We start from the raw sequence: 22,780 nt of genomic DNA, 5'->3' as shown, positions 1-22,780 counted from the left end.
TCAGTAATTCTACTTTCAGAAGTAATGGGAAAGAAACTAATAGCCATCATGATTAATGAGTTTCTGTTTACTGCATCAGAACACACTCAAAGTGAAATACACATACGGATCTACAACCAAACTATCATGAACACACCATTTCATCTGAAATACGTACATGGCTAGAAGTGCTTTGTTGGGTGGCTGTAACCTTCACCATGTGTACAAAGGAAAATGTACAAGGATATACACAGCAATATTGCTGATAACAGGCCAAATCCGAGTTCATATTAAGTATTTTCCTGTTTAAGAAAAGATTAGTTAATTTAGTAAATTTGCATTATAGCATACTATACAGTAGAGCAAAAGAATGTTTTTTTTGTAGGGCATGGTGGTGCACACCTTTAATCCCAGGCAGATCTCGGAGTCAGAGGCCAGCATGGTCTACAGAGTCAGTTCCAGGACAGCCAGGGCTACACAGAGAAACCTTGTCTCAAAAACAAAAACAAAAACAAACAAAAAGAAGGGTTTCTCATTCTCTATGACATAGTGTCTTATATCCCTATGACATGTAAGATAGTGTTTAGAGAAAAAGGTAAATTATGTAACAGTAAGCACACAGAGTATGAAACTATTTATTCTGAAACATACACTAAAACCAATACTACACTCTCGTGTGGACACACACGCAAAGGCTTTTGAAGGACGCAGCTAACTGACTGTGGTTTGAGTGACAAGAAGCTTTGTCCTTATCTACTATTTCTATTTTTTAAGAGAATTGATATCATTTAGTTATTAAGTAAAATACTCAAGCTAGTTAAATATTAATTAGAGTAAAAAGAGGCAGATCTCTGAGTTTGAGGTCAGCCTGGTCTTCATAGTTCCAGTTCAGCCATGGTTATATAGTTAGTTACACCCTGTGTAAAATATTAATTAACAGAATAACTCCTGCTTTGAGGAGCTCTTCCTTGATACAATCTATCATTCTTTGTCATATCTGACATCCTGGAATGGCGCATGGATTTTTTCCAGGCCTTTTTGGTCCTGGCTGGCACACTGAAACAAGGATGACCATCAGTACTGTGACCTGTGTCCTCATCTGAAGGGTCTCCAACTCCGCTGTTACTGACAACTGTTTGACTTGCTTCCTTGTGGAAGCACATTCCTCTCCTTCCATTTTACACATTCAACAACTCCTATAAGCACTACTTTTTGAATAATTTGTAACCTTTGATTCTTTTCTTACCTATCAATTAGAGCATTTTTTAAAAATTATTTTTCACTTATCTCCTGATTCCATTTTGCCAGAAGCCTCAACTCCATGTACCCTTCTGATAAGATGACCTATAAAATTTTTTTTTTTTTTTTTTTTTTTTTGTGGCCGGGCGGTGGTGGCGCACGCCTTTAATCCCAGCACTTGGGAGGTAGAGCCAGGCAGATCTCTGTGAGTTCGAGGCCAGCCTGGTCTACAAAGTGAGTTCCAGGAAAAGTGCAAAGCTACACAGAGAAACCCTGTCTCGAAAAAACAAACAAACAAAAAAAAGTTTTTTTTTTTGTTTGTTTTTTGAGACAGGATCTATGTAGTCCTGGTGTTCCTGGAACTCAACTATGTAGACCAGGATGGCCCCGAACTCACAGAGATCGTCCTAAAGATGGCACTTTTACATGAACCCAAATGCTTGCTTTCTTGATGAAGTCACCTACAACTAAATAATTTCCATGGTCACTAGGTCAACAGTACTGCTCATAAGTCTGTCTTTTCTCTCAGGTTTAGAAGTTGCACCAACCCTACTTCTCATTTCCCACTATGTGTGCCTCGTCTCTTCACACGAGTCCACTCTCCTGATTTTCAGCCACGGTTCGTATTCTTACCTGTACAGCATCACAGCTGCCTTGCTGAGATCCTTTTGGCCAGTGGGTCTGTTCAGTCCCTCAACTCCTTCAGATGCTGGTCATTAACTGATGACCACTTCCTCCTTCTCTGAGAGCTGTCGTTGGCCTATGTTATGCTGGAGTAAAGCAGGCTAGGAAGCCTTGCCTCAAATCAGAACGATCTTGAGACACTATTCACATTTCAGCGCTCTCCAGGGAGTGAGACTGAGGAAATGCCCAGCTGAGGCCGCATCCCGCAGAACTCCTTCTCCTGCCCCTTTTCCTATTGATACATTTCTCCTGAGAACACCCCTCCAGTCGGTCACTTTAACAACCCCTCTTCATTCTTCCCCCTTTGATTCTGGGGAAGCAAAGACACCACTTTTGCTTATAACCCACTTTACTTCTGTAAAATCCAGTTTATCCCACAATCACAGGAGTTCTACGTCTTCTAAAAATTTCCCAGACTCTATCTTCAAGGAATTGCCATCATTATATCACTCCTTTGATTGCTCATAGTTATAGGGGGAAAAGAATGAACAAGTCTTAATAAAGAAGAAATTCTGAACCCTTTGTGTGTTCAGGACTTATTTGGAAGAACAGTGAAATTCATGGATCACATCTTAGAGAAGGTCTTTTAAACAAATAAAGTAATTCAGATCACAAAGAAAACTCATTATGTTGGTATATGATAATAAGAAAACTAGCCGGGTAGTGGTGGTGCACACCTTTAATCCCAGCACTCGGGAGGCAGAGCCAGGCAGATCCCTGTGAGTTTGAGGCCAGCCTGGTCTACAGAGCGAGATCCAGGACAGGCACCAAAACTACACAGAGAAACTCTGGCTCAAAAAGAAAAAAAGAGAGAGAGAAAGAAAAAAAAAGGAGAGAAAGAACGAAAACTAACTTGGAGTTGATGAGATGGCTCACTGGGTAAAGGTACCTGCTGCCAAGCCTTATGACTTGAGCTCAACCCTTGAAATCTACATGGTGACAGGAGAGTACCAACTTTCTGAGTGGGCTTGTTCTTTGACCTCCACAAGTGCCCTGTGGTGCCTCCCCTTAAGTAAATAAATAAAAAGCTAATTTGCAATAGAGTTGCATATATATTGCTTTTCAATTCATTGAATAACATGATCTAACATTGGCTCAATAATGTCAAAGTAGATATGAGAATAAAATATATATAGACAGGGTTTCTCAGGTTTTCTCTGGCTGTCCTGGAACTCGCTTTGTAGAAAAGGCTGGCCTTGAACTCACAGAGATCCGCCTGCCTCTGCCTCCTGAGTGCTGGGATATAAGGCAAGCGCTACCACGCCCAGCTGAGAATAAATGATATTTTAAGATATACATCAGAAGTGAAATGTGTCATACAAATATTTATATTAGTGACGAAGTTCAAGCCTGTAACAACTGTTTAAAGAATAAGATCCTGTAGTTAAAAACAAACAAACAAACAAAAACCAAACGCAGAGACTTGATAAATACCCGGTAACTGGATTAAAGGAGAAGAAACATTCACAGTCCCCCTAGGATTATTGTTAAACTCACGTCCTCGGTGGATAAATAGCCACATATTCTTTAAAGTTGTTTTGAAGTTTCAAAAGAATTTAAATCTGACGACTGAAAACAAAGCAAACAGACAAACCGACTGTGTGCCCCGTGACCCTACATTGCTAAACAGAAGGACAAACGGTAAATGAATCGGTAGACCCTCCCGTTTGGCACGGGAGAAAGAACCACCAAGCTCCCCAGGGCCGACAGGAAGTCCAGCTCCCGCGGTCGCGCTCGCTTCCGGCGTCACTTCCGCGCGACTCCCTCCGCAGAAGATGGCCGCGCTGAGCAATGTCCGCTGGCTGACCCGAGTGAGGCCCGGGACGTGTTGTGTTTGGGCAGAGGGTGGGCGGGAGAGCAGAGGGTTTGTCTGGAGTTTCCAAAAGAAGGCAAGGTCAGCGCGGTGTAAGGGGTTTGGGTGTCCCGGATCTGACCTTGTGTCTGTCGCAGGCGGTGGTCGCCGCTCGGAACCCCGGGGCATGGAGAGGTCTCGGAACATCGGCTACGGCACACGCCGCTTCACAGAGCCAGGTACGCTCGAGTTCGGCTTCGCTCTTGCCCATCCTTGTCGCGTCCCTGGGTTTCCCCTCCCTACCTGCCTCCTTCTGACTCCTGCTTCTGCCTCTGGGCTCCCTCTCTGCCGGCCTCACTCACAGGCAGAAGATGTGAAGGTTCAGGGTGCCTTTCCTGTGACCATGTTGCCGGGAGACGGCGTGGGGCCAGAGCTCATGCATGCTGTCAAGGAAGTGTTCAAGGTCAGTAGCCTGTGGCAGGGGATGGCTGGTCGAGCTGCCTGCAGAAATGGATGGGTTGAGTTGGAAAGGTCGGACCTGACCCGGTCCTGTGCTCGGACTGATCCCTGAAGGCTGCTGCTGTCCCCGTGGAATTCAAGGAACACCGCCTGAGCGAGGTGCAGAATATGGCTTCTGAGCAGAAGTTGGAGGAGCTGCTGAGTTCCATGAAGGAGAACAAAGTTGCCATCATTGGTTTGTATGCCACTCTGTCATTTAAAGTCAAATGAACAGTGTTCCTAAGTCTTTCTCTCTGCTTCCTAGACTGCCCTCTACTGATACTTGGGAATTTGTTTCTTCTCAGTGGGAAACCAGGAGTTAGGGAGGTCAGCGAAGGTGCAAGGGTTTTTGGTGTCTGCTGAGGCTGTTGACACCATGGTCAGACCCTATTAGCTGTGTTGGAGGTTCCCGCTCCAACCGTTCTATTCCTTCTGCTATGCTGTTTGTTCCCCTTATTGGATTCTTTTGGCTTCTAGATTTTCCTCTACAGGCCATTTTTCAAATCTATTTTCTTGGACAGCCTGACTACCAGGGCCAGCTTTTGTAGAGGAAAGGTCGGTTCTTTATAATCCAGCCTCTGGCTTCCCTGTTTTCTTTCCCACAACCTGTTCTGTGTTTTGCTCACAAAACTGTGAGCAAAATCAGCTGTGCTAGTTGTCATATATACATCCTGCCTTGACTTATGCTCTTCCCTGTACCCAAAATGTTGTCTTCTCCGATGTCACCTATCAGAATCCTCACTCATTCGTGGTATTTGTTTTCTATGGTTGCCATTGGATACTACAATTTTGTGGGTAGCTGAAAATAATGTAAGTGTTCTCTCAGTTCTGGAGGCTACAGTCCCTCTGTAAGCTTAGAATGAGAATCCTTCTTTTCCTGGTGGTCTTTGGTTTATAAACACAATTCTATTTTTATGATACCTTTTATCTCTTCTTTTTGATTTACCATTGGATTTAGGGCCACCCTAAGCCAGGACAATTTTATCTCAAGACTTAGTGTTTTTCCAAATAAGATCACATTTACAGCCCCCCACTACCCAATAAGGTCGTATTTGTGGTTTCTTGGCGTAAGGGCATGGGCCTGTCATTTTGGGGATCACTGTTCAGTGCACCAAGGAACTGACTACAGTACCAGCTTTTCTGTACCATTTCTTGTTATGATGAGAGGGTTCCTCCTCTGTGCTCCTGCGCTTAGTGTTAAGAGCATTCCTTATTTATTTGTCTTCCCCAGTGTATTGTGTGCGTCTGAGGGCAGGACTTGTGTAGCTTTGATAGTTATCCCTATTGCCTTACATACATAGTCCATTTTCAGGAAGTAGTAGCTGAGAGAATACAAGGTCAGTAGACATGGGAACATAAGGAAAACCATTGGTCCCCTAGCATTGCCTTTCAGTTGTTAGTAAACCCAGGTTCTTTGACTCAAAACAAATAGCTCTTAGGTCATTTTGAAATTTCAACATAAATAAAGTGACTGAAAATGAAAGCATTACACTCAGTTTTCCTCATTTTAACTACATTATTCATTCTCCTTTGTCACTTGCCAGGGGCAATAAAGGGTGTGAGGGATTTGGGAGTGGGAGATGGGAGACTAGGTTGTATGGAGTCAGTGGGAGAGTGGACCCTGGTCTCTACTTGACCTTTGTCTAAGCCTACTTCTCCCATACTTGGTTTCCACAGGAAAGATCCATACCCCCATGGAGTATAAGGGCGAATTAGCTTCCTATGACATGCAGCTGAGGTAGGTGGATGGGTGGGCTCAGGTCAAAGGAGTGCTGGGCACCTGGCACAGAGCTGATGGCTGTCTGTCTTCAGGCGTAAACTGGACTTGTTTGCCAACGTAGTGCATGTGAAGTCACTTCCTGGGTACATGACTCGGCATAACAATCTAGACCTGGTAATCATTCGAGAACAGACAGAAGGGGAATATAGCTCTCTGGAACATGAGGTAAGGTCCAAAAACTGGGGAGGGCAAGGAGAGAGGCAGGCGAGAGGTAGAGGCCTCCCTGCCTTCTTTCCAAGTGTTATCAGTCACTTCTCTGTCACCTAGAGCGCAAAGGGTGTCATCGAATGCCTGAAGATTGTCACTCGAACCAAGTCTCAGAGGATTGCAAAGTTTGCATTTGACTATGCCACCAAGAAAGGGCGGAACAAAGTCACAGCTGTCCATAAGGCCAACATCATGTGAGACATGGCATTTTTTTATGGGCTGGGTTCCTGGAGATGTATCCCTTGAACTCTCTCGACTGATTTTTGTCTCTTTGATCCATGAACAGGAAACTTGGGGATGGGTTGTTCTTGCAGTGCTGTAGGGAAGTTGCTGAACTGTACCCCAAAATCAAATTTGAGACAATGATTATAGACAACTGCTGCATGCAGGTGAGGCCCTGTGAGTTCCTAGAGGGAGGCAGGGAGTGGAAATCTCTCTTTTTGTTGGAACTCTTCTTCATTCTTATATCTCACCCCTAGCTGGTGCAGAATCCTTACCAGTTTGATGTGCTTGTGATGCCCAACCTTTATGGGAACATTATTGACAATCTGGCTGCTGGCCTTGTTGGGGGAGCCGGTGTGGTCCCTGGTGAGAGCTACAGTGCAGAGTATGCAGTTTTTGAGACGGTAAGCAAGATTATTTTTCCCTTGGGCATGGTGGTTCACATCTTTAATCCCAGTACTCGGAGGCGGAGGCAGGTGGATCTCTGTGAGTTCAAGGCCAGCCTGGTCTATATAGTTCTAGGATAGCCAGAGCTACATAGTGAGACTCCATCTCAAAAACCCAAACTAAAAAAGAAAAAAAAAAAAAAAAATTACTTTCTCTTAGTTATCTGTACCCACCCGTCTCTGACCTCAGGTAGGTCTGCTGTATTCTCCTCCTTCCCAGTGCACTTGTAAATGACCATGGCTGCCTCCTCTCTCCCTACATTACACCTCTTCTCAGTTCCCTTGGCCTGCCCTCCTCCTGTGCTGTGCCTTTTTGCAGACTTTCACCTCTGCATGTGCCCATCTCCTTCCAGTGATTCTGGCTTGCCTTTTTCCACAGGGCGCTCGGCACCCATTTGCCCAGGCAGTGGGCAGGAATATAGCCAATCCCACGGCCATGCTGCTGTCAGCTTCTAACATGCTGCGGCATCTCAAGTAGGTTACGGGAAGCTGAAGTGGAGGGTGGGCGTTGGAAGGGGAAGCACAGTGGGAAAATATGGGTGGGGGTGTTGTGGTTGGATTCTCAGTTTCTGCCGTCTGTGTTGACAGTCTTGAGTATCACTCCAACATGATTGCAGATGCAGTGAAGAAGGTCATCAAAGTTGGCAAGGTGAGTTCAGAAATGTTTCAAGGGCTCAGCAACATTCGCTGTGGAAGTTGAGAGGGGCATTTTCCCTCCAGGTTTCCACAATACCTGTGATCTCGGGGTTGTTATTCACCTCCCTTCTCTTGGCTGTTTCATCTTCTTGGTCTTCTTCACCTTAGTTCCATCTGCTGTTCCTTTTCCTGCACCCTCCATTGCGCCTTTCTTGGGCTATCTGAATGCAGACCTTGCAGCTTTGTCTGGGGGTGGAGATAGCAGGCAGGATTAGGTGCCTGTCTTTCCTCCCACCTGGTCTCTTCCTGCAAGGTAACCTCATCCTTTGATTTGCATCTCCCCATCCCTCTGCCTGCTCATCTTTCTGTACTGCCTTGGCTGCTCAAGAGTGAGCAGGTCCTTGTTCTTCCACACCTGTTCACCTCCTTTCATTCTGTCTTGTTTTTCTTGGTCTCCATCTCATCACATTGCCCTTTCTCCTTCTTCAATGGGCTTTTTTCTTCCCCACGGCTGTTGCTGGTGGTGGCTGTAGGTACGGACTCGAGACATGGGCGGCTACAGCACCACAACTGACTTCATCCAATCTGTCATCGGCCATCTGCACCCCCACGGGGGCTAAAGCCCTTACTCCCTCCAACTTCAAAAGGACCGTGCTACCTACATGTTACAGTGGACCAGGGAAGAAAGCATCCAGACAGTAGACCAGAATTGCTTTTCTGGCAGAGGCTAGGTTCTGGGGGCGGCATTAGGGGTACTTGGACAGGGTGGGTGTTTGGGACTAGGGCCAGACCACAGGATGACGACAACTTTTTCCTACAGGTTCGAACCTCAGATATGGGTGGTTATGCCACTTGTCATGACTTCACTGAAGCTGTCATTGCTGCCCTGTCATAAATCCTCCACATGTAAAATAGTCAATAAACAAACAAGTACACATGCTGTTTTTGTGTCTTTATTGGGGTTCATTATGGGTAGGAACTGTCACCTTAAGGTATGCCCCTCCCACCCAAGCATGTCCATTCTAATCCTCCTGGGATGCTTTCTGGGACTTTTTCTTTTTCTTTGTGCTGCTCTTTGTGCAGCTAACAGCAGCTTCAGGTTCCTCCTTAAAAGAAAACTTCCTTTTCTTCTTGGGGATGCTGGGGCTTGCTGCCTCTTCTGGTTCACTGGCCGTTTCCTCCTTAGGCAAGGATTTCTTCCTCTTGGGAGGACTTCTGCTGCTAGTAGCCATCTCTTCAGGATCACTGACCAACTCCTCCTTGGGAAAAGCTTTCTTTTTCTTACTTTTAGGCAAAGAGACAGGTGGGTCTTCCATTCCATTTTCCTGTGGAGTCTCCTGGGGTTTTAGCTTTTTCTTCTTCTTAGGTTTTTCATGTGTTTCCTGAAAGGAATAAGACATGAAACATGTTGCCATACTACTTGTTAACAGCTGTAGCTCCCATTAGAGTCCAGGCAAAAGAGTAAACAACCTAGTGCTTCGGAGGACTTAGCTGCATGGGCACTTTGGTAAGCTAGTCTCAAAGCTACTCCCCGTTAGAGGATTGTCTTGGCCCTCTTAAGCCCTAGAGAAAAACCCCTGTACGCTGGTCACAATAGACATCATGCAGAGCTCCCAGGGGACCCTGAGATGGAAACACTAGTAGCTCAAGATGAAAAACCACGGGTGACAATTCTAGACTGCCTAATTGGTGGTCTCCCTGCCCCCACCCCCCATGATGAGACACTATCACCTCCAGACACAGAACAGGGAGAGCAGGAATTCACACTACCCCCGGTTGAGGACTCCTGGGAGGCAGCCGAGGACAGAGCACACTTGCCCATGGAATGGGCCATGTGCTACAACCAGCATTCTGGGCTCTTGGTCAAGTTCTCTCAGCACCTATCTCCTCCCTATAGAATCAAGAGGTAGTTTTAGTCCAAAAAGCCCAAGCTCCAGACCATGGTTTTGATGTCCTTTGTTCTACTGTTCAAAGTCCTACAACCTAGGACCCAGCAGAGGACTGACCTCACATTCTTCTGGAGTGCTACTGTTTTCTGAGGAGGCCAGGGCCAGTGCAGCCAGTCGTTTCTTTTCCTTCTTCAAGCGTTTCTTCTCCTGTTTTTCTAGCTTCCTGGTAATTTCAGCAGCCGCTTCCTCTGCCTGGCAAAAAGTTAAGTGCTGAAAACCTGGATGACCCCTGGCTTGCCACAGTACTTTCTAGTTTTGCTGGATCAGGCTCATTAAATCAGTTTTCTTGCCTCCATTTCTTAAGGTCAGGCTGAGACAGCTCATCACCTCCAACAGCCAATTACTGTACGTACCAATTACAAGCACATACTGACCTGAACCACAGCTTCCTTCATGACATCCAGATTCTTCCGTGGAATCTCTCCAGTCTCATAGAAAGACAGCCGCTCCTCAACTTGTTCTCGGAGCTTCTCCCCAAACACACTTGTGGGCACCTCTAGATGTATGTGTATATGTAAACAAAGCCTATTACAACTCTTGGAATGGCAAAGCACCATGCCCAGTCCCTCTACCCTCAGCTTCACTCAGACCCAAAGTGTCAACACTCACTAGGTGAACTCTGTTGACGAAAAATAGTACCATCATTGTAGAAGCTGCCAATGCAGATTACTTCCCTTTCAACCCCTTCACTCAAATGCCAACCTCCTCATCCATACCAGAGAAGCAATCAATCCTTGAGGCAATGCTGCATTTGTTTGCTAGATATCGGGAGATGCGGCCTTTGTTCTTTGCAGCTGCTCGACCAATAAAGGTGGAATGGAAAATGAGTCCATATTTTGGTGTATTACCCCTTGTCTTCAGTGCTCTGTGAGAACATTCAGTCAACAGTTTAGGGTCAGAAGACCTGACCCATCTGTCCAAGTCCCCCTCTCCCCACAATTTCATACCAGGCTTGGCTGGACTTTCTACCTCAACACATGCCAACCTAGTTCCCAGAGGCAGAGGGAAGGCATCCAATGTCGCTGACCTGGAAACTCGGTCCCTTTTTGCTGGGCCCTGGGAATCACTCAGACACCAGGACTGGCCATCACCCCCATAGCAGAGGCCTGTATAGGTCAGGGAGTCCTGGTCAGCCATCATTGTAATCCCCAAACAAAGCAGCGAGCACCAGAAGCAGCACCTGACATGGGCAGGCGCCCTCACTGGTACCTGAACAGGGCCTTTTCAGCCCCAAGGATCTGTACTGTGGATGCTGGGTACTTGGCCAGGTTGGTGAGGCTGCCAGCATGAGCAATGAGACGTGCACCTACCTGGAGAAAGATCCAAGGAAGAAGCCAGGTGAGTAAGGGGGAACTGGACCTACCAGTTTCACATCCCTATTCTCCTCCCCACCATGCAACTAGGGACAACATGGTAGCCAGAAGTATAGCGGTACAGAATGCTAAAGTTTTTACTCCCCCATTTGTGTTCCCCATGACGCACCGCTTCCCCAATTAAGGCTGACAGGCTGGGGGCTACTTGGCTCATCTTGGAGCGAAGGTAAGTGTGTAGGCTCTGGCGATACTCTGACAAAGACACCACACGACTGGAGAAGCTCTCGATGTTTATCAAGTCGATAGCAGATATGTCCATGCCTAGGAAACACCTAATGTGAACAGGGGGACCAGATACTCAACGAGTCTCGTACCTTATGCAGGCTGCTGGGCTCTGCACTGACCCATGGAGGACCGAGAGGCATCCAAGATGGCCTTAGCCTTGGCTCCATCCATTGTCAGCTCTTCCAGTTTCTCCAGCTTCTCCTCATTCAACTCCCTGCGGTTTCCAATGAACTGAGCCAGGCGACAGTATGTGGCATTGTCATTGACGATCTTTACCAGCTCTGGAAAATGGTACCCATACCACTCCCTGCGGAGGAACAATCAATCCCTGACCCAGTTTGCCAAACCTCAAATAAATCAGATCCCAGTCTCCCTCATACCCATGTCTCCCCATTCACAATACAGACCAGGCACAATGGCCTAGGCTGAGGTGTACATGGGGTAGGTTCATTCTGCCTCCTCTTTCTATACAGGCAGTGTAAGAACACAGCCTGTGGTAAGCACAAGGAGGCTTCAGTCCATGATTCTACTCACAGGAATTGTCAGCCCTGCTCCACCCTTTCAAGTCTGTAATAGCTAAACTACAGGCCAAAGAGCCCAGTGTTTGGTGGCCTCTGCACTGCGTCTTACCTGACACGCATTGAGAAGGTATTGATATCTTTATCCAGTTGGTCCAGAAGGCTTATGGATTGGATGATCATATTGTCCACCCGGTTCACATTAAATTTAACTTTGGCACGAGAATAGCTGTGTCCCAGCCCTAGCTGGGCTTTGCAAGCAGACAAGTCTGTCAGACCCTTCACCAGATTATGGAAGTGGAGACGAACTCCTAAAAGGGAGGCGGGACTATGAGTAAGAAAGGTCTTTTAGAACCTGCATGGTCACTTACAGCTGATAACCATCTAGCTCCTGTCCCCCTCTTCTGGCCTCTTTGGGCACTGCACCCACACAGTGCACCTAATACATGCAAACACTCATACATGAAAAATAAAGTCTCAGCAGTTTAAAAACAGGATTATTTTATTTACCTCGAAGGATCTCAGCTATCACGCCCCCAGTCTGGCAGTTGTACCCCAACTCTTCCTGTATTGCAGCACCAATCTTGGGGTCTCCAACCCCCAGGAGTACTTTCTTCTTTTTAGATGGCAGGTATGTCTCCAGAAGCAGGCGGAGGTCTTCATGAACAACACCTTGGGACAAAGAACACATTACCTGTAAAAGAGGACTCCACCTCCACATCGGATCATGCAGGAACACCCAACCCTCCAGGCATTGCTCAGAAACATGGAGACATCAGCGATCACACTCAGTGGATTGACAGATTCTCAAGTCATCATTACAAAGCCTGGCTTTACCACACAGTAGCACAACTGTGAAGCACTGAGCTCTGAAGTCCAAATTTTTAAGCTGTTAACTTGTAGGTCTTAGCGTCTAGCACGCCATCATGCTTTGAACAAAATCATCGAATCATATGTCGCTGAGGGGCTAACTCACCTTCAGACACAGCATTGGCATTTTCCAAGGCAACCTGGGATGAAGAAAACGGACAAAAGGCCACCAGACGAACGACATTGTGAAATTTGCCAAGGTTAAGTACACACTCCTCCACCTGTGGAGAGAAGGATGAATGGGCTTTCTCTGAATTTGGCCTCTACAGCGCAGTAAACCAGGAACAACAGCTGTAATAGTTATTGGAACATTGGTGCCTAAGCCCCATATCTCGCTTCTACTTTAATTCTTAAGAAATGGAATTTGAGACGTTTATCTCCAACCTCTAAGGAGATTATATAGATACGCATTAATTGAAGATCTCCTTCCAGAGCTTCCACCCCCCCCCTCCGCCGCCGGTGCGGTCGGCCACGTGGGAACACGCGGTGCATGCTGGGGTTCGGCGGCCTTAGGGGCTGCATTGCAGCACCGCGAGCCCATCGATCCCACCCACCTGCGGCAGCAGCAGGCTGATTTCCTCCACTTCCTTCAGCGCCAACAGCGCGTAGCCGACCGCATGCTCGAACAGCACGTGCAGCAGAACCTGAAACGGGAAACGGCGCGCGGCCATCAGTCAAATTTCCGAGTCCGCAGGGCCGCTCCTGGAGCGGGTCCTGGCCCATGCTCCGGGCCCAAACCCGAAAGCCCACGCAGACCCGCACCGAGGCCTTCACATCGCTAAGAACCCACAACCACTCCTCACCATGGCGCCTGCTCCGTGCCCAGCTCGCAATGCGGCTAGCGCGCTCTGGCGCGCGGAACCAGACTGCGGAGACCACGCCTTCTCCCGCTTGGCCAATCAGAGGCTGGGGACGGAACCATTCGCGTGCCTTCGGAGGGGTTCGCGGGTGCGCTGGCCTGCGGCGGGCGCGAGCGGGCCGGCCCATCCGGGCCTCTGCGGCTGCGCGAGCCGGTGCCGTTGCCCGGGTCGCATGGCGTCAGCCCTACCCTGAGCCGGCAGAGTGCTCTGCAGGCCGCCCTTCTCCATCTCTCGTGCTTCTGTCACCCGTGGGCCGAGCGGCAGGCCTCGGTGAGGGCACGAGAGGCTCCCTGACGAGCGTCGCAGGCTTCCTGCAGGCCTCCGGCCTCTGGTGACAGACACTCCGGGTCCTCGCCTGCCGCCCGGGACTCGGTCACAGACGCTGCAGAAATGGCGGCTCCTCGCCGCCTACCTCCTCCTCTCTAATTGTATCGCTCAAAAAGTGATGGTGCGGGCGACAGCGTCGATAAGAAGGGCGGTCTCCCTCTTCCTGGGTCTGGTCCTTGTCCCGCTTCCGAGAGCCCGGCTCTGCCTGGCGCCACGTGTTGGTAATTGCCGGGTCGGCCCTACAGCCTTCCAGGGAACCGCTTTCCTCTCCTCCACGGCTGCTTTCAGGCACACCGAAGTGGCTAATTGAAAATCACTTTTTCTTTAAAGAAAAAAACCCAATTTACTTTAAATAATGTTAGAATTATAAGCCCCAAACCTAGTTATCTCTTAAATAGTTTATGCCTTAATGAATTAAAAATAGTAATGCTAAGGGGATTTCTCCTCCTTCCCATTCACTCTTTATTTTCTTCTTTTCTTTCGACCCTCCCTCCCTTTCCCTCACCTTGCTCAGCTCCATCACTCTTTCCTTTTCTTTCTCCTCTCCGTCCCCCCCTCCCCCTTTCTTTCTTCTCCCTTCCTCCTTCCGTCTTTATCTCTTCTTTCCGGGACTGGCTTTCAGTTGGCTCAGTAGCGGAGAATGATCTTTGAACTTCTGACCCTCTCCCAGTCTTAGGCCATCTGTTAGTGAATTCAATGCAGGCACTCCACCAGCTGAGTGCTACTACAACTCCTAGGGGGATTTTGAAAATTCTCATAACCGTAAGGCACATTTATAAGTTAGGTCTGTTTTGTTTTCTTAACTCAGTGACTTCACAGAATTCAAGCACAGGGGCTGCAAAGATGCCTCAGTGGTTAGGAACTCTGATTGCTCTTCCAGCAGAGTCAGTAACCCCACAGACAGGAGGATTAGCTCTGCCACTGGCCCTCAGCCTTTTCCATGCTCGTTGACTGCTCCAAGAACTGAGGCTGTTGTGCTGATGAGTCCCATGGAGAGGCAGAAGCCCTGAGACCACATGGAAATGGACAGAGGCCCAGTCCTCCAGCTAGCCGTGCCAAAATACTACACATATGTTCTAGCCATTGCCACTGTTTGTCTGAAGCTGCATGAGACCAAAGAAGTGATTAGAAGAGCCGTGTAGGTGTACCCTGTCTATATACAGAATGGTGAGAATAATTTTGGCTTTAAAACCATTAAATTTATGGGCGACTTATTAAGCTACAGTGAATATGAATCAAAGTAAGCAAACTTGTGTGGGAGTCCAAGCTTTATAACTTCCAGTGTGACCTGAAATTAATTGCTTGACCTTGAGGTTCTGTTTCTTCAGATGAAGATTAAAGATTCATTCATCTCTTTAACAGAATGAAATAGATATGGTACCTGACATGTGGTGGGAACTCAAATGCTAGTGGTTGTTCATCTTGCTTTTTGGGTCATTTTTATTGCATTATCATGATCACCATCATTATTATTTTGAGACAAGTTCTTACTATTAAAACTCTGGTTGGCCTGGAACTTGCTGTGTAGATCAAGCTGGCATTAGACTCACAGAGATCCAGTTGCCTCTTCCTCCTGATGCTGGGATTAAAGGTGTGCACTACCACACCCGGTTTCTTTTTTTTAATTATTGAGTGCTTTAACAAAATGTGCAAGCTCTTCATAATATTTTTTTTTCTCTTTTTGTGTTTTTGGTGATTGAACTCAGGACCTCAAGGATACTAGGCCACTGCTCCATCATTGAGCTGTCTGTCCAGCTCACTTTTTTGTTCATTTGTCAATAGATAACACAACATTTTATGTATAGAAGTTCCTAACACCATTTTTTTTATCGACTGGATAATTTGCTTTTTTCTTTTTCTTTTTTATTTGTTTGAACATAAAAACAGTTTATAATTCAAAAGTCCAGGGTTATTTGAAACTGGAAAATATTTTCTCTGTAGGAAATAGTAAAAATGATAACATTTCCCAATAAGCCCTTTTAAGCCAAATGATAGCTGAATTATACATATAAATATTGATTAGATTCTGGGATACAGAAGAAACCTGTCTTCATCTGTTCAGTGAGCTATGTTTTACTTAAGTTGTGTAAGTGAGATTCCTATTCATCTTCCCCTTCACTGTTTGATTTACCGCAGACAGTTTTCTATAGGCTAATCCATAATCTAAAAAGATTTTTGCCTCCCCTCCTGAAAGTACAGCCAGCATATCCTTTCATCCGCTTGATACGGTACAGATTCTTATCCTAATAGTGAAATGTTTCACTAAAGCTTGCCCAGTGATTGGGCAAAACCAAAACTTATTATAAGCCACAGTCATCCTAGGGTCCCCCCTGCTAGGTAGCCTCCCTGGATCTGTGGGTTACAGTCTGATTGTCCTTTGCTTTATATCTAGTATCCACTTATGAGTGAGTACATACCATATTTGTCCTTCTGAGTCTGGGTTACCTCACTCAGGATGATATTTTCTAGTTCCATCCATTTGCCTGCAAATTTCATGATGTCATTGTTTTTCTCTGGTGAGTAATACTTCATTGTGTATATGTACCACATTTTCTTAATCCATTCTTCAGTTGACGGGCATCTAGGTTGTTTCCAGGTTCTGACTATTAAGAATAATGTTGCTATGAACATAGTTGAGCATGTATCTTTGTGGTATGATTGAGCATTCCTTGGGTATATGCCCAAGAGTGGTATGGCTGGGTCTTGAGGTAGATCGATTCCCAATTTTCTGAGAAACCGCCATACTGATTTCCACAGTGGTTGTACAAGTTTGCACTCCCACCGACAGTGGAGGAGTGTTCCCTTTGCTCCACAACCTCTCCAACATTGACTGTCATTAGTGTTTTTTATCATAGCCATTCTGACAGGTGTAAGATGGTATCTCAGAGTCATTTTGATTTGCATTTCTCTGATGACTAAGGATGTTGAGCATTTCCTTAAATGGCTTTAAGCCATTTGAGGTTCTTCTTTTGAGAATTCTCTGTTTAGCTTTGTAGCCCATTTTTTTAATTGGATTGTTCAGTATTTTGATGTCTAATTTCTTGAGTTCTTTATATATTTTGGAGATCAGTCCACTGTCAGGTGTGGGATTGGTGAAGGTCTTTTCCCATTCTGTAGTCTGTCTTTTTGTCTTATTGACTTTGTCTTTTGCCCTACAAAAGCTTCTCAGTTTCAAGAGGTCCCATTGATTGATTGTTTCTCTCAGTGTCTGTGCTACTGGTGTTATATTTAGGAAGTGATCTCCTGTGCCAATGCATTCAAGACTACTTCCTACTTTCTCTTCTATCAAGTTCAGTGTAACTGGATTTATGTTGAGGTCTTTGATCCACTTGGACTTCAGTTTTGTGCATGGTGACAGATATGGATCTATTTGCAATCTTTTACATGTTGACATCCAGTTATGCCAACACCATTTGTTGAAGATGTTTTCTTTTTTCCATTGTATAGTTTTGTCTTCTTTGTCAAAGATCAGGCTAACATCATTTTTACACACTCTCGTAAGCTCATTTTTAAAAGTTACTTCAGTTATTCATTTACATATGTAAACAATAAATATAATTAAGTTTCACATGGTGAGACAGTTACCAATACCATTCAATTTCCAATGACAGGAGATAAATATTTACTTTCACTGATTGAATGATAGGAATTGGAAAATCCATTCAGATGGTAAATTTGCTAATTGTTAGTATCTTCATCCTTCCTACTTTAAACAGTCTTGTTAAGAGTCTGTTCTCTTTTAAAAGGAGTAATTTCAGCCAGGTGGTGGTGCCATATGCCTTTAATCCCAGAACTTGAGAGGCAGAGGCTGGTGAATCTCAGTGAGTTCCAGGACAGCCAGGAATGGCGGATCTCTGTGAGTTCGAGGCCAGCCTGGGTTACAGAGTGAGTTCCAGGAAAGGCGCAAAGCTACACAGAGAAACCCTGTCTTGAAAAACAAACAAACAAACAAACAAACAAAAAAAGTAATTTCTCTTACTTGGCTCTTAAAAAAGGCATTTCACAACTTAATGCTGGGGACAGACAGTACTCTATCAGGTTCTTGTGCTCAGTCAGGTTTGAAGGTTGTATCTCTCCCTTTTTTTTTTTTTTTTTTTTTTTCCTCGAGACAGGGTTTCTCTGTGTAGCTTTGCGCCTGTCCTGGAACTCACTCTGTAGCCCAGGCTGGCCTCGAACTCACAGAGATCCGTCTGCATCTGCCTCCCGAGTGCTGGGATTAAAGGCGTGCGCCACCACCGCCCGGCTGAAGGTTGTATCTTGAGCCGTTAGTTCTACTGTTGCCTGGCTGCAAAGGTCTGGTGGCTGGGCCTGTACAGTCAGTCTGTCTGTCCTCTTAGATATGCTGGTCCCAGCCAGATGCATAATGCCTCTGAGCTCTGGGCCTCCTTCGGGTGTCTGTGGTTCCGTGCTGTTCGGTGTCTGTTCCCTTTTGAGATCTGCACTTGAGAACCAGACTCCTTCCTAGAGGACTTATTGCCAAGGGCACATCCTTCACTTGGCAGCTTTAGGCTAAGCATGCTCCCTCCAGAGTGCTGGGGCCCAGAGGTGTTTTACATTTGTTAGGTTCAGGTCACATTCAAAAGGAAGGGAACTAGGCCTCACCTCTTGAGAGGGTTAACTGAAGAATTGATAGATATTCAACAGAAAATTCTTATTCAGGCAGTTGTTTTTCTGAGAAGAGTCCACCGCAGGGTTTTCTGCTGAGATACATCCGAGATGAGGAGCATTTCTGAGTGGGGCTCTGGGTTCTCGAGGTATGCTTCAGCTTTGAACTTTAAGCCATAGGCACCTAGGCCCTCCTTCCCCTTTCTGTGTGATGTGACTGTCTGTCCTTTGGAAAGGATCAGACACGAACTGTGTCACTTTAGTGTGTTAGCCCGGAGTTTTTAACTGTCAGTCAACACTGGTGGCATCGGTGGAGGCAGAGGACCATTTTAAATCCAACCCTGAGAGTTCTAGAGACTGAAACTGCAAGCAAGTGCCACAAGGTGGCGATACTTCACACATATTGCCAGTGAGAAAAATCGCATCATGTTTGAAATGGCTTCTAGCAATTCTGGACCCTTTTTCAAATATGGAAAGAAGCCCCCAAAATTCTTTGGCAGCTCTTCACATAGACTCCAGGAATAAGGACAACCTTAAGACCATCATTTAGCTCAGTGGTCCTTTTCATTTCTCTCAGTGACACTGCCAGTATAGGTCTTCTACTCTCTCATCCACACTTGTGGTGCTATGTTATTGTTGAGTAGTGGCATAATGGCTGGCATGTTGTAGTCTTACAACAATTTGTTAAACTTCACAGCACAATTTGAAAGTTGTCCTTATATGGCCCATTTCCCAGCCAGGGTTCAATGATAGCGGTATCTCGATTTTTTTGTTCTGTTTTGTTTTTTTGAGACAGGGTTTCTCTGTATAGCTTTGGAGCCTGTCCTGGAACTCACTTTGTAGCCCAGGCTGGCCTTGAACTCACAGAGATCCGCCTGGCTCTGCCTCCCAAGTGCTGGGATTAAAGGCATCCCTGCTCTAAGCTCTTAATCTCCATGTTCTCACCAACTCCTCAGCAGATAAAAGCTCAGCTTCTGGTCTTTATTATGACTGTGCCTCCTCCTCTGCCTCTTTGCCTCTCTGCCTCTGCCTCTCATTTATTTCTTAAAGTCTCATACGGAGAAAGGACTTTATGCACTTGAGCAGGGCTGGATATGCACATCAGAGTATGTCTGAAATGACTTTACTGAGTTGAGTGAGGACCACCAGCACAGTGAATGCTCTTGGTACCCTGGTCAGATTCTCTTATAGGCTGGCACCTCAGCCACTAGTACCTGTGAGTGTACAAGTCAGGGGTGATAGTGGGAAAACTGTTGTCTTTGATATTGAGCTGGGGAAACAGGCATGAAAATGCCAACTGATTGGTTGGGCTCCTTGAGTGTGATGGGAGCAAGGTCTGCCTCACGCTGCACCTTTCCTTTTCCTGACCCCTAGTACTCTTGGTTTACAGAAACCCTCCCCTGGAACATTCCATCTGCTCACTCCCAACCCACCAGTGCAAACAATGAGAGAGGCCTTGCTGAGGGAACCATCCCTTAGAGATACTGAGGCCTAACGTTATCACCTCTTCCTCTAGGCCCTCAGGGCAAGGACAGTGTCTTAGGGGTTCAGGTTGAGCAAGGTGAGGCCCTGTGTGTAAGTGTGTATTTGTGTAAGAGACAAATACTTTTATTAGCCCCCCCAAACTCATCTATGATGGATGGACAGTGGCCCAGTTCTTTGGGGTTCCTGTTACTGGGAGCTGGAGTCTGTCTCTGCCTCTTGAATCTGGGTAAAAAATGCAGCAGAATCACATTGTCCTAGTCCCAGGGTCACTTCTACTCTCTATAGGAACTTGAAGACCATTCATAAGAATAAACCTGAGTTAACCTGCTAGAAAGGCCACAGGGGCTATGAAGCCCCTCCAGCCTACAGTTGTCAATTGCCACATGAGTTAAGCTATCCTAGCCCAACCAGCCCCAGCTGAGGTGACAGCTGACTGACATCTACAAGTGAGTCCAGGTAAGCCAAGCAGAAAGCTCAGATGAGCCTAGCCCAAACTCTCAATGTGAGAGCCCCTAACTCCTGAGCGGCTCAGTCTGGAGCTCATTTGTTACTCAACAAAGCTAACAGATACACAGTTTCTCCTGCTCCTGATTGCAGGGTCCTGTTGTAGTTTGCTTCCTGTTGCGTGAAACACCTTCTTGGGGAGGAAAGAGTTTATTCGGGTTATATTTTGCCATCCCGATCTGTTATTTAGGAAAGACGGCAGAAATTGCAGCAGAGGTCACGGAGGGATGCTGCTTACTGGCTTGATCTTCATGGCTTGTTCAGCCTGCTTTCTTATTCAACCCAGGACCACTTGTCCAGGGGTGACACCACCCACAGGCCTGGGCCTTCCCATATTAACTATTAATCCATGAAACGCCCAGCAGGCCCACTTGATGGAGGCAACCCTCAACTGAGGCTCTCTCTTTCCAGATGACTCTAACTTGTGTTAAGCTGACAACCAGTGCAGATTCCTATTTTATTTCAGAAGACAGTTCTGTTCTGGGGGATAGAATATGATGAGTGTGCTTGGCCAATCCAATTCCCTGCCATCTTTACTTTGTTTGGAGCTAAGGGTGGCCACTATAGTTAGCCTAGGATGCCTAGATAGAAATATGTGAGAGGATATGACCAGGTTTCTGAAAGAGGTTTTCCTTTCTGATTTAAATTGATAGTTCCAGCAGGTTTGTCTCTGACTCTCCCCAACCCCCTCATTTCTTCCTTAAACATAGATTCCTGAAGATACAGCAGTTGTCTTTGTTGTGCCCAGTGTCTGGACTCCCAAAGACCATCAAGAGACCAAATCCAATGCAAAAGCAGAGTCTTTTATTGCGAGTTAACTCAGGCCTCTCTATCCATCCGTCTGATGTAGCAGAAGAGCAGGAGAGACCCTAGTAGCAATGGGGCAGGGTTTTTTATAGGGGGTAAAGCAAATGGGGGGGGTCTTGGGGTCTACAGACTATGTAGGATTGGTTTGTAGGGTCTACAGACTATATAGGAACAGACTCAGGATTGGTTTATTCGAGTGGCAATCATGTTAGTAACTTTTAATTGGCTAGGGTTAGTTGGGGTTTGTCGGGGCTACAGTTATCCATTTTTGGGCAGGCCTGGACAAGTCCCAGGCTTTGTCCTTGAACTGCTATGGAGGCTGGCTGGCCTAGCCTGTATTGACTGTGGGGGCTGGCTCAGTGGCCCAGGCTTGGTGTGTTTTATCCCCCTGTCCCTGCTGACAGGGGCATCAGTGATTAATTGTCTTTGGTTCATGGCCCTCCCAGAAACTACGTGCTCAGTCTCAGGAAACTGAAATTGAGGCCTGATCCATGAGAGCAGACTGAGCAGCATGTTATGGCGTCTGCTCAGTCCTCTCAGTCTTGTGGCCATGAAGTAAAGAAGCAACAAGGGAAAGGCCAGGTGACTGCAGAGAGCAAGTCCTTCCCTAGCTGAGCTATTGGAGCAACACCATGTTAACTGTTTCTGGAATTCGGATTATGTGCAAACAAGCTTCACTTGTTTAAGCCATAGTGACTTAGGTTTTCCTGAACATCCTAGTACCTAGTCTGTGTAGTAATAGAGTACTCTAAAGACAAAAATGGGAGTGGTCCTTGTTCTTGGAAATTTAGAACTTTCTGTATCCCAATGCTAGCACAGGTAACACCCAGAGTCAGATTCCTCCCTGGGCACCAAAGGAATCGATTCCTGCCACACCTGTCTGGCTTAGCCTGCTGGTGGCCAGATGTACCTTCTGGGCTCTGGAAGGTAGTAGTGGCAGGTAACCAAGGAGGCAGCTACTGTAGGTCAAGTGTAGATGCTCCTAGGTACAACTTCAGGTATGAGAGGGTGGACCTGAGGAACTTGACGGGATAATCTCTCACTGCAGCTGCTGGTAGGCCAGAGTAATGGTACAACCCCTTAAGGAGCAGTCACCACATGAGACCTCTTTGACTCAGAGGTTGGTGATAGGGTACAGCACACTGTCCAGTTTCTTCTGAACTGTGTCCATAAAGCTCTACATTTTGGCTAGGTCCATCACCCACATGGCCGGATGAGTGCACTTAGCCCCATGCTGTGGATAAAGCAACCTGGGTGTATGTGCCCTACCCACAGCCCTATTGCGAGCCTGCCTCCACAGGCTGTGATGCCTTCATGGAATATGAAGTGTTAAGATGGAATATGCTGGAAAGTCAAACCTAAGAAAACAGCAGGTAGCAACCTTAGTTTGTTTTCAAATAGTAATATCCCTTAACTGAAAGCCCACATTACATTAATACCTTTTTTCACCTACCAATGTGTTCTTCCTCCACCCTATTCCTTAGCTCACTCAAGTAGCTGTGAAAATTTATTGAACAATGAGGACAGAGAGATTTCTCAGTGCACAGAGCACTGTCTGCTCTTCCAGAGGATCTAGGTTTGAATCCCAGCGTCCACGTGGCAGCTCACAACTGTAACAGGGGATCTGATGCACTCCTCTCAACTCCATGAACACCAGGCATGCATATGGTGCATAGACATACATTCAGGCAAAACACTCATACAGATAAAAATAAATCTTCAATCCAGATGGTGTTACGTGCCTTTAATCCCAGCACTTGGGAGGTAGAGGCAG

General features: G+C 46.4%; 2 protein-coding genes and 5 non-coding genes across 8 annotated transcripts; 1 reads left to right on the top strand and 6 right to left on the bottom strand.

Moving 5' to 3' along the window:
• The first annotated feature begins 3,650 nt into the window (after positions 1-3,650).
• Positions 3,651-8,421, top strand: Idh3b (isocitrate dehydrogenase (NAD(+)) 3 non-catalytic subunit beta). 2 transcript variants are annotated; one of them, XM_059261414.1, is made up of 12 exons: positions 3,651-3,713; positions 3,853-3,933; positions 4,059-4,157; positions 4,268-4,388; positions 5,870-5,930; positions 6,005-6,137; positions 6,240-6,373; positions 6,466-6,568; positions 6,659-6,805; positions 7,227-7,321; positions 7,436-7,496; positions 8,304-8,421. In XM_059261414.1, the coding sequence occupies exons 1-12, from the start codon at positions 3,678-3,680 to the stop codon at positions 8,376-8,378; spliced, it is 1,146 nt and encodes a 381-aa protein (XP_059117397.1). In that variant the 5' UTR covers positions 3,651-3,677; the 3' UTR covers positions 8,379-8,421. The 2 variants fall into 2 exon arrangements, with proteins under 2 accessions (XP_059117397.1, XP_059117396.1); XM_059261413.1 differs by having other exon boundaries at positions 8,017-8,421.
• A 1-nt stretch (position 8,422) lies between these two features.
• Nop56 (NOP56 ribonucleoprotein) lies at positions 8,423-13,316 on the bottom strand. Its single transcript, XM_059261411.1, has 12 exons — positions 13,222-13,316; positions 12,973-13,062; positions 12,525-12,639; positions 12,059-12,220; positions 11,661-11,859; positions 11,150-11,337; positions 10,915-11,066; positions 10,642-10,742; positions 10,149-10,297; positions 9,807-9,928; positions 9,490-9,624; positions 8,423-8,865 (listed from the first exon to the last, which is right to left on the bottom strand). Exons 1-12 carry the CDS (start codon positions 13,222-13,224, stop codon positions 8,506-8,508), a joined length of 1,776 nt encoding a protein of 591 aa, XP_059117394.1. The 5' UTR covers positions 13,225-13,316; the 3' UTR covers positions 8,423-8,505.
• Positions 9,693-9,764, bottom strand: LOC131910152 (small nucleolar RNA SNORD57). Its single transcript, XR_009379013.1, has one exon. It is a non-coding gene; the product is annotated as a small nucleolar RNA SNORD57 (small nucleolar RNA).
• Positions 10,013-10,082, bottom strand: LOC131910153 (small nucleolar RNA SNORD56). The gene has a single exon (XR_009379014.1). It is a non-coding gene; the product is annotated as a small nucleolar RNA SNORD56 (small nucleolar RNA).
• LOC131910175 (small nucleolar RNA SNORD86) lies at positions 10,494-10,579 on the bottom strand. Its single transcript, XR_009379034.1, has one exon. It is a non-coding gene; the product is annotated as a small nucleolar RNA SNORD86 (small nucleolar RNA).
• On the bottom strand, positions 11,411-11,543 carry LOC131910159 (small nucleolar RNA SNORA51). Its single transcript, XR_009379020.1, has one exon. It is a non-coding gene; the product is annotated as a small nucleolar RNA SNORA51 (small nucleolar RNA).
• LOC131910177 (small nucleolar RNA SNORD110) lies at positions 12,303-12,372 on the bottom strand. The gene has a single exon (XR_009379036.1). It is a non-coding gene; the product is annotated as a small nucleolar RNA SNORD110 (small nucleolar RNA).
• Positions 13,317-22,780: the final 9,464 nt, after the last annotated feature.

This window comes from Peromyscus eremicus, chromosome 4 (assembly GCF_949786415.1).
Source record: "Peromyscus eremicus chromosome 4, PerEre_H2_v1, whole genome shotgun sequence".
NCBI lineage: Eukaryota > Metazoa > Chordata > Mammalia > Rodentia > Cricetidae > Peromyscus > Peromyscus eremicus.
Note: the sequence above shows the minus strand (reverse complement) of the source record. Positions and strands in the feature narration are given on the sequence as shown.

What these genes read in the sequence shown, in the direction of transcription:
- Idh3b (XM_059261413.1), top strand. Translation starts at nt 3,678, where the DNA reads ATGGCCGCGCTGAGCAATGTCCGCTGGCTGACCCGA. An exon ending in ATAGCTCTCTGGAACATGAG is followed by an intron (nt 6,138 to 6,239) that starts GTAAGGTCCAAA and finishes TCTGTCACCTAG; the next exon opens with AGCGCAAAGGGTGTCATCGA. An exon ending in GTCCATAAGGCCAACATCAT is followed by an intron (nt 6,374 to 6,465) that starts GTGAGACATGGC and finishes ATCCATGAACAG; the next exon opens with GAAACTTGGGGATGGGTTGT.
- Nop56 (XM_059261411.1), bottom strand. An exon ending in AAGGATTGATTGCTTCTCTG is followed by an intron (nt 9,929 to 10,148) that starts GTATGGATGAGG and finishes ACATACATCTAG; the next exon opens with AGGTGCCCACAAGTGTGTTT. An exon ending in TGAAGGAAGCTGTGGTTCAG is followed by an intron (nt 9,625 to 9,806) that starts GTCAGTATGTGC and finishes ACTTTTTGCCAG; the next exon opens with GCAGAGGAAGCGGCTGCTGA.